The 10,179-nt window shown below is 41.9% G+C and overlaps 3 protein-coding genes across 3 annotated transcripts in view; all 3 read left to right on the forward strand.

The window, feature by feature from the left end:
* Positions 1–2,583, forward strand: part of srebf2 (sterol regulatory element binding transcription factor 2) — a 22,171-nt gene extending 19,588 nt beyond the window's left edge. The window contains exons 18-20 of the mRNA XM_015037726.1: positions 366–542; positions 692–803; positions 1,422–2,583. Of these exons, the coding sequence (XP_014893212.1) occupies positions 366–542; positions 692–803; positions 1,422–1,639 (507 nt within the window). The 3' untranslated portion in view covers positions 1,640–2,583. The remainder of the gene's footprint in view (positions 1–365; positions 543–691; positions 804–1,421) is intronic.
* Positions 2,584–4,014: 1,431 nt separating this feature from the next.
* On the forward strand, positions 4,015–6,277 carry nol12 (nucleolar protein 12). The gene is made up of 6 exons (XM_015037728.1): positions 4,015–4,207; positions 4,490–4,595; positions 4,672–4,720; positions 4,812–4,957; positions 5,045–5,136; positions 5,839–6,277. The coding sequence occupies exons 1-6, from the start codon at positions 4,095–4,097 to the stop codon at positions 6,032–6,034; spliced, it is 702 nt and encodes a 233-aa protein (XP_014893214.1). The 5' UTR covers positions 4,015–4,094; the 3' UTR covers positions 6,035–6,277.
* Positions 6,278–7,384: 1,107 nt separating this feature from the next.
* LOC106950681 (uncharacterized) lies at positions 7,385–9,829 on the forward strand. Its single transcript, XM_015037691.1, has 3 exons — positions 7,385–8,008; positions 9,084–9,223; positions 9,452–9,829. The coding sequence occupies exons 1-3, from the start codon at positions 7,733–7,735 to the stop codon at positions 9,750–9,752; spliced, it is 717 nt and encodes a 238-aa protein (XP_014893177.1). The 5' UTR covers positions 7,385–7,732; the 3' UTR covers positions 9,753–9,829.
* The last annotated feature ends 350 nt before the right edge of the window (positions 9,830–10,179 follow it).

Consider the following 10,179-nt stretch of genomic DNA (forward strand, 5'->3'; position numbering starts at 1 on the left):
GTGTGTGTGTGTGTGTGTGTGTGTGTGTGTGTGTGTGTGTGTGTGTGTGTGTGTCCAGTGTGGGTGGAAGGAGGTGGCTGTGGTGCATTGTAGTTGCATTGCATGATCCTCAGTCTGAGTGCAATGTCTCTGCAGTGCAGTACAGAGGCCTCTCCGATCCGCGCCACGCCGCCCCAACGCCCCAACGCTGACAATCAGCAACACAATGGCTGCTTGATTTCTGCCGCGCATGCCGGGGTTTGGTTGCAGGAGCTTTTGGTGATCGGGTTTTCTCTTTTTTTTTTTTTTTTCCCCTCCCCAAATTTCAATCAAACTTCTTTATATATATTTTTTTCCTGATGTGGATGTTTGTGGTTTTATTTAAGGGAGTGGAGCTTCTCGTTTGTGATCTGCTGCTGACGTTACGGACCAGTTTATGGCAGCGAGGAGGCAGCAGCAACGGAGAGCCGGGTCCGGCCCCCGGATCCCAGCTGGCCGGTTTCCAGAGGGACCTGAGCGCGCTCAGGAGGCTCACACAGTGCTACAGACAGGCACAACACAAGGTACACACACACACACACACTGCTAGATCCACCTCCATGTGCACGCTGCTCCCTGGGTAACACAGGATTTAAAGCAGTTTGTTGCTTTTAGGTCTTCAGTGAAGTAAAACTAACTATAATTTTTCTTTTTTTCGGGTTGTTCTGTCCAGGTTTTCCTTCATGAGACCACGGTGCGGCTGATAGCTGGAGCCAGTCCCACCAGGACGCACCAGCTGCTGGAGCACAACCTGCGGCGCAGGACCAATGGCTCGTACTCGGCCGGTACGCAAACACACACACACACACGTTGACTACAAGAGTAGTGATGTACGATGGTGTGTTAGCGACATTGTAGAAAGGAAAAAAAGAGGAGTAAATTTGCAAAATTTTTCAGCTTTTGAAACTCAGAAATTTCTAATGTTTTTCTAGAAAATTTCAGATTGACCTCAAAATTTCTTTCATATTTTCAACTTTTTGAGCTCAGAAATTTCCTACTTAGTTTTTTTTACAGAAAATTTCTGAGATCAATCTGCAATTTTCTGCAAAATTTACTTTTTTTTCTATCAACAGTACGCTGTCGTAGACTGTGAAGTATATTTTGGCACCCAGAAACATATTAAACTAATGCATTATTATTATTATTATTAATGACTTGTCTAATTGGTTTCCAAACTACTCCCAACTAGACGCCATTGTTAAAAAACTTCACGTTTATACCGAAGTATTTTTGAAAGCACAAACTCCAGTACTTTATCAATAATTGACAAAGCTATTTTTAATTTTTTTTTAACTTTTACTGCAGTAATATTTGACCAGTGACGATGAAACAGAGTCCTGTATAAACTTAAAGCCAAACTGATTATTTCTTTTTTCTCCTCCCTGCCTTCGTGCTGCCGTCAGATGGCGTGTGCGTCGTCGGGGAGCGGGAGCGAGCTCACGCCATCCTCCTGGCCTGCCGCCACCTGCCCATGCCCCTGCTGACCCCGCCGGGTCACCGGGCCCGCCTGCTGGCCGAGGCCAAGCGGACGCTGGAGCGGGCGGGCGACCGTCGGTCGGTGCAGGACTGCCAGCAGATCCTGCTGCGCCTCAGCGGGGGAACCACCATCGCTGCTTCCTGAAGACAAAAAGAAAGAAACGCCGCTAAAACTTTTGTTTTCATACTGAACAAAAAAAGAAACTAACAAAAAAAAAAACACGGAATAGGGAAAACGGCTGATGGGTGAAATGTATGATCCCTACACATTTTCTAATTTATTGTTACAGTGCTACGGCTCCACCGTCTGGACAGTAGTGGTACTGGCAGCCTCCTTTTTAAACCATCAAACCAATCAGGAACTACATCAGAATTTAGCTTCTTCATCCGCAAACGAGCCCACAAATGGATCCAGAGGAAACAATCCAGGTCCAGAGAAACAGGACAACGCATCACACGCCGATGCAGTGCAGATCAGTTTTAGGAGACGAAAGTCTTTCAGTCATTATCGGCACGCGGTGATGAGCAGTTAAATCGCTGCCTCCTTTTTAATTTGCAAGCTCCCCAGAGAGTGGAGGAGACCGGCTCGTTTTAACCGAGTGGCGCCGAGTGTTGTGTCGTCTTAATCTACCTCAAACACTGTGCAGTGGCAGCACTGTTCCATGCAGCAACATATAGGAAAATGAAGCACACGAGTTGGGCTCAAATTCGACTCTTTTACTCAACTCTGCAGACCCGCTTGAACTCGGCTCGTGGGATTCTGTGACGTCTGCAGATGTCGAGAAAACAAATTCCGGTTTTAGTAAAACACAATTAAGCAGATTGTTGCGTTCGATATAGTAGTTGTATATAAGTTGTACATAGCAGTAGATTAAAAAGACGACGTTCTTTGCTTGAGACGATGCGCGTTGACGCGTCGGTGAGGCGAGGTCAACCGTCTGAGCCTTCCGGCGAATCGCGTTGCTGCAGCGTGGCGGTTCCCTGGAAATGAGGGCCATCTGAAAGCTCTCGAGCAAAACAGCATTTATGTTCTGTACAAAGCAAATATTTTCTTATGTTGCATCCATTAAGAAAAAAAACAAAACAAAACAAAAAAACATCAACAAGTTGTATCTTTTTAATTTCTTTTTTTTTTTTGTTCAATTAGCTTTTTACTTGTAATTATCGACGTGACGCGGCACTTTTTGTTGTCGTTTCTTCGCTCTGGGTATCTTATTTAATGGTTGTGTGAGATAAAAGCTTTTGGTCGGTCGGTTGTTATTGTTTTTGTATGTGCTAAAGCAGCATAGAGGGCCGGAAACTGTAATATCAAGATATTTCTATTGTTTTTATACAAATGTAACCCCTTGTTTAGTCATGAAAGGGTTACTTCTTTCACGCAGATGTTTTTTTTTTCTTTAAGATGTGCAAGAATAAGGATAGGAAATTCTCCCACCATTGAAAACAAATTAATGTTTAATTAGTACTGAAAATATTTTTGTGTATATTTAGCTGCCCTGCCTGCTAAATGAATTGAACGAAAGGCAATGGTTCAGCTGGTATCGAGAGTTTTCTATTGATGTAATTGTTACTCCCCCCCATCCCTCAAGATGTTTTATTGTTTGAACAATTTTTGTTTCATTTTATTGTTTTCTAATAAAACAGCAGAAAGTTGTACAGTCAGTGTGTTGTTGTTTTTTTTATTTTGTTGCCTAAATAGAGATCTATGAAACACAGGTTAAAGATCTTTTCTCTGTGATCCATGCACCATTTTCCTTCCATTTCTGCTATTTCCTGTTGACCAATAACATAAAAAACACTATAAAGCATTGAGCTTTGAGGATGTAATGGAGAAAAACATAAATGATTATGAAAAGCTCTTTGCAATGCGCCAAAGAGAGGAAACATTGCCACTCGGTTTGACACTGTGATGGGTGTTGGCAGATGTTCAGCAGGGCACGCTGTGTAAAGTTCAATATTTTATTTCTCTCTCTCTCTCTTTCAGATTATTAATGTGGACCAAACCCATCTTGTACAGTTTAATTTCCTGACCCAGTATGAGCCAGGCTTCAGCTGTTTAAAATACAAGCCACAGTTTATCACTGCGAGATGCTTAGACTCCAAAATAAACCCTCATTGTCATCACACCTCCACCAACATGCCAAACAGTTGGTATGAGGTGTTTGCACATATCCTGTTGTTGGGTTATATGAGTGCATTTTTTGGCCAAATATGTCAGGCGTGTAACTGTTTAGGTGGCATGTTAACCAGACGATTGGTTTTGCTTATCAAATATGAAATTTCAACAACAAAAATCACTAATCAATCATAAGCTAGAACATGTTTCCAGTAGAGTATTATAGCTTGAATTTAGCTCAAATAGTTTCACAAAGGTCAAAAAGTATTTTTGTAGATCTATTTTACATTTCTTATTAGTATGACGGTATATGTGGCGAAAAGTTTGACAACCATTAATTTATACTTATTACAGAAATTAAATTTTTCGTTGTTGTTTGATGACGTGTCGTGACTTAGCGGAACACAGACTTACATGCGCGTGTTCCTTACCGGACATATTTTAGTGACGGAACCGTGAAACTCCGTAAACTCACGTGTACAACATGAAAAACCCAAAACACAACAACAACACTGCGTCGAAAAAGGCTAAGTTCAAGCCTGGCTCAAAGAAAAGAGAAAACAAATGCGTCGTGATGTTTGACGACAAGGACAGACAGTGAGTAAATATTACGTCACCCCCTGAAAATGTTGGATTTGTTAGCCAGCTGGCTAGCATGTTAGCTTAGCATGATAGCTAGAATGTTCTTGTTTTTGTTCATATTAACGCTATCATCGGGAACGTTTTGATAAAATTAAAGGGAATAATGTGCATGTAGGTGAATACCACGTACAGTAGTGACGTTTAAACCCACAGGCTGACACTATTAAACCGGCTAACTTTAGCAAGTTTGACTACTAACCAGCGTTATTTTTTGTTTTTGTTTTTGTTCTCTATCAGGGACTATCTGACTGGATTCCACAAGCGAAAAATTGAAAGGAGAAAAGCAGCGGTGGAAGAAATTAAAAAGAAAATAAAGGAGGAGCAAAGCAGAGTTAGAGAAGAAGTAAGTGTAATTAAAGAAGAAAAAAACAGAAAAAGCATTGGGTTGCAGCTTTTCAGCTCTTGTTGTTTTCTTTCAGCGTCATAAGGAATATACGAAGATGTTGAAGGAGAGGGAAGAAGCTCTCGGTGAGTTTTAATGGAAGTATAATGTAACGTGTAATATTTTTTGTTCGTTTCAGTCACGTGATTTTCTTCTTGTCTGCGTCTTCTCCTGCAGCGGATGCAGAGGACGAGCTTGAAGATGCGGTGATCAGCACCACGGAGTCTGTTCAGTACGACCACCCGAACCACACTGTTACCGTGACAACCATCAGTGACCTGGACCTCTCGGGAGCTCACCTGTTCAGACCTGCGACAAGTGATGTAAATGTTTACGTACTATTCTATGTATGACACGATTTCTTGTGCTTATCTTTGGGACTCTGACATGTATTTGTTTGTGATTTGAAGGCTGATGAAGAGAAAGAGGACAACAACAAGGAGGAAGAAGAGAAAAGACTTGCAATGCCAAAAAAACCAAGGGACTTGATCATGAACAAAAAGTAAGTTGAGCTTATTGAAGCTGGTCAAAATTGGTGGGACGATGGTTCAAATTATTTATACATTTACCAGATTTAGTTTTAACTTAAACATTTTTAAAACATGTTATTGTTTTGAATCTAGAGGAGGCTTGGAGATCATCACCAAAGATAATTATCAAAATGCAATGAGATGTTCAGCAATTAGAAAAATGAAAAGTAAAAATAAAATTTCCCCATTGTTTATGAAAAAGTAAATAGCTTTTGTTGTTGCACTTTTGTAATTTAATACAAATAAAACTATATATATATATATATATATATATATATATATATATATTTTTTTTTTGTAGTGAAAAACTTAACCATCTTTTAGTATTTACTAAAAAAAAATTACCAGAAAAGCTGGCAGTTGTGAAAATAAAATTATGTATTTTTAATCATAGTTTTGTTACTTCTATTTGGTTTCAAGCTTAAGGAATATATAGAATAAATACCAGTTTTATAGCCTAATGAGTAGATTTCAAGTGGTAATTATGCATAATATCCCCTTTTAATTGCTTCATACTTCTGCCTTTATAGTGTTGTCATTTGTGACACATTAGCTACACTTGCTCAGACAATTTTTCTGTTTTTTTTTTTTTTTTTTTCCCTATAACAACACACCCATTATGTAATCTTCTAACGCCATATCTGCTGCCCCTCTCTCATTTTTTTGCGCTGCAGGATCCGCTCCCTCACGACGGCGCTCAGCTCGTGCACCAGCAAGCGGAGGAGGAAAGGGAAGCAGGAAGGCCGAGACAGACGAGGACGTTGGCCAGACAAGAGACCCGGTGTCACGGAGGGTGTACACAGAGGAGGGAGGACCAGCAAGAAACAGAGGCGGAGACAGACGGGGAAGAAGACACACCATCTAGACTAAATGTTGTGTGGGACAAAAAAAAAAGGACATTTTATGTCAGAATCAGCTTGAGAGTCTGTGTTTTAAGCAGATGTTCAGCTGAATTCTCCATTTTGAATTCTTACAGTATTTGCCTCTGGAAATATCTTGTATATTTTTCAACAGTTATGAGTTTTTTTTTTTTATGTAATTCACAAATCTTACTGTACATGCTTAAAGTTTGGGGTCACATGTAAAATAAAGTCGGTTTGTTCCGCTTGGGATTTGGTTCCTCTGCGTACTATTGTTTAATTAGGAAACCCGATGCTGTAGTCAACATCCTCTGCGGTGCGTCAGGAAACGGAGCCTCGGTCGTGTATTTCCTTCAAGCTCACTAATACCTTTTTGTATGTGAGCGTAGTCTAAAATGTCGCCATGTTTAGAGCGACATTTACTGCTCAGCCTGGCTCTGTAATGTACGTTAAACGCCCCCTAACTCACTTGTGTTTACTTATTTACGTTAACCCGAGCCGGGCGCGTGCCAGCTGTCACTCGCCCGCGCTCGTGTCATTTCGCTTTCTAAAGCCCATGATATTTAATACAGCTGAACGCCCCAGTGCGGGGAACCGGCGGGGGCCCACTGGTACCATGTTGGTTCTGGGCTCGTGGGCGCTTCGGGGTCAGCGGTGCGATAAGCGAGATCCACCATGGATGCTCCAGTGTCAGCCTCCGTCAGAGCAGCCAATCGGGTGGATCCGATGTTAGCTAGCCCCGCTGTTCCCGGCGGGGGTCCGAGGAGCATTTTATCCTCAAATTCAAACAGCACGAGCCCCTCTGCTCTGGTAATTACATTTTTTTTTTCGTGTCTTCTTCGTTGGAGGAAACATTTCTAGCAACCTAAAATTTAAATTTGTTAAAAAAAACTGCTCAGGTATGAAGGCATAAACTGCATGACTGTGTGTCACCGTTTGTGTATTGTGATTAGAAAGCAACTTCTATTGTTATATTTTCTCTCTATCAATTTTTGTAACTTGTCAAGGGAACTGCAGATGCAAATTAGCTTTTCCTGTAATCTGGTACAGCTCGTCAAATTGTGGCATATTTGAGTAGTACGTTGTCGACTTTTTAAATAAAGTTAATTTTCATTCATTTACATTTTTTGTCACCTTAGATCAGTGTTTCTCAACCCTGGTCCTCGCTGCCCCCACTGCTCTGCACGTTTTAGATGTGCCTCTTTTCCAGAACAGCTGATTCAAATGATTGCATGACCATCAAGTACTGCAGAAGCCTGTTAATCACCCACAGATACAATTCAGGTGTGTGGCAGAAGGGAAATACTTAAAACATGCAGGGGGGGTCAGTGAGGACCAGGTTGAGAAACACTGGCTTAAATGTAGTGTCTTGCAGTAACTGGGAGTCCCCAGACTGAATGCTCTCTGAAAATTTACAAGTCTAACCTTATGTTGTGGATGAACAATGAAATTAATCATTCTTTTTATTTTTTTTTATTATTATTCTGAACTTTTACTCTTTGCTCAGCCACTACTATAAAGTAGTTGCAGTCCTGTAAGAAGATATGTATTGAAAATAACTAATGGAATGCACCAGATGATTTCTGTTTCTCTTTTATAGATTTTTCCACTTCTTTTGTTTTTAATTGGACCGTATTTTATTTTTGAGAACGCCTGGAACGCAGCCATAGAGCAGCCCTCCTCCCCCCTCCTGCCCTCCGGACTCGGCATGTCCCACTCCAGCGATGAGCCCACATGCCCCAAGTTCCAACCCAATATCTTTGACCCCTCCCGCTGCCACGAGTGCCTGCGCCAGCGGCACCTGCACGAGAGCGCAGGGGAAAGAACCGAGCTCGAGCCTCAACAGAAACCCCTGCCTGAGGATGGGGATGCAACTGGGAAAAGCTCTGGACTTGGAGGTGGGATCAGGTTGAGCAGGGCAGCGCTGCTGACGCCAATCTCTTCCCAGACAGAGGAAAGAGACACCAGCAGCAGCAGCAACAAGGTAGGAAAGGACTGTGGGTAACCTGGAGAAGAGATGCTTTGTGTAAAACCAGAGTACAACAGGCGCTGACTGATAGGATTAGTTTGGATTGGAGGAAAGCCTGGCAGGGGAGGCTCTTTTCAGGTCAGAGGTCACGGCGGCAGAAGGGTTAAAGTGTGGCTAGTTGTAAAACAACATAATTGATTAAGTTTTAAAATGTATAAGATCTAAAACAAAACAATATATATATATATATTTGTTGTGCTAAAAGGGATGTTTTGTTAAGGGAGAGTGTGACAGAACACTATGACAAATATGAAAATGGATTATAGGATCGTGCAGCAATGTGTTGCCTTTTAGTAAATTAAGAAAAATTTGACTCATTATAGCAGAGTTAATGTGGAGGAAGACAGCAGCTGCTGCTCTTATTATAAATGAATGAAGTTGGATCACTTACTGGCCTCCAGGGAAACTAGCCTCTTAGAAAGAGGCGCAATGTGCAGCAAGCAGGATGAGCCAGGCTGAAGCTGTAAAACTGCCTGTTTGCTGCTTCTGCCGGCATTCACAACAAAAATGACATCTGTGGCTGTTTTTCATTAAATCAGGATATCATTGTTTTTAAATGGTGACAGCTTCTCAGTTTTAATGGTAGTTTCCTAAAAGACGACACTGACAAATGTGATGAATGGGTCTGTTTTTTTTAATCCTTTTTAGCAAAAGGCAGTTAAAGGAACTGGTTTTAGTGTAAAAAAAACCAAAAAAACAAAAAAAACATAGGATGTTGAAAAATTAATGAGGAAAGCCACGAGTCGGATCAAGTTTCAGAGTGTAACCCTGATCAACGGCGTGAACATGTGAGCGTCTGACTGAGAGGAGAATCTCTATCACATTCTAGGAGATGGAGTCAGTCAGAAATATGTGGAGCTGTTAACTTTGAACTCATCTGTACTTTTACGTCTATCATCTTCATCACATCTGAGGATTTTTTTTTTTTTTTATTTACCCTTTGCTTGAAGACCCAGGCCTCAAAGATCAATGTCTTTGACTGAGAGCTAGGTTGTGTTTCGACTTTGATTGGTCCATTTCTTCCAAACAGGAGGACTCCGACACTGTTTCAGTGGTGAGCAGCTGCTGTGATGTCAATGGAGGCCAGGCGCGTAATGAGGAGACCTTTCTGTGCATCCTGAGCTCCGACTGCAAGCTCTACATTTGTGAGGACAACGACGCCACAGACAGGTGAGAAACCTTTACAACCGGGACATTTGGATGAGTTAGAAATGCTAATTTTAAGGGCTATATGTGTAATTTAAGTGTTCTACCAAGTTGGGTTTAGCAGCTAGTCCTATGTAATAAAACACTGATTCTACGTTCAAACATTACATTGCAACTTTTCTGGTGTGTCTTGGTTGTGTTGACGTTGAAGTCTCACCGTCCCATGTCTACATATGTCAATCTTTCAAACAGCTCTTGTGACCAGAGTGAAGAGTTCACTTGCTCCGTTAGTACCGACGAGGAGTACTTGCCGATCCGAAGTCACCCCACCAAACTCAGGATGACCCGTCTGGACCCTCCACCTCATCGGCCCAACCCTCGGCAGGCCTGGATGGAGGAAACGCAAGGTGGTGGCAGCTTTAGTCGAGGCTCAGGTGCTTCCAAAACTGCTGACATAATTCTTTCGCAAATCGTTTTCATGAAAAAGAGCTGTGTGTTATGTACAAGTCACAAGACACTTGAATGTCGGAGAAAAGGATCACCTGATCTTTGATGTAATGTAGTTGTGGATATTATGTGAAGCAGCACACTGAGTCCTTAGTACACCTATGACTTAACTGCACTTAATCTATATCCAGTTACAACCAGAGGTGTCTTTTTCTTAGCATCCCCATTTGGAGTCACCAGCTGAGGTGTCGGGGAGTAATTATCAGTAATACAATACAATACCACTCAGCGGCAACTTTATCATGTGGACCTGTTGAATGTATGGAATCCAGCCAATCGCATAACAGCAACTCAATATATTCAGTCACCTAGCATGGTGAAGGCAACACGTATACCTTGTTAATGGCAGAGGAGAAGGCAGAGTGGTCCAAGATGGAGTCTAGCCTTTTATGATCGTAGTGTAACCAGGGGTGAAAGTAGGGGGGTACGGTCGGGTACTGCGTTCCCCTAAAAGATTTAGCGGGGGTACGCAG

This window comes from Poecilia latipinna, unplaced genomic scaffold, assembly GCF_001443285.1.
Source record: "Poecilia latipinna isolate Pla-1442-1.1 unplaced genomic scaffold, P_latipinna-1.0 Scaffold417, whole genome shotgun sequence".
Lineage (NCBI taxonomy): Eukaryota > Metazoa > Chordata > Actinopteri > Cyprinodontiformes > Poeciliidae > Poecilia > Poecilia latipinna.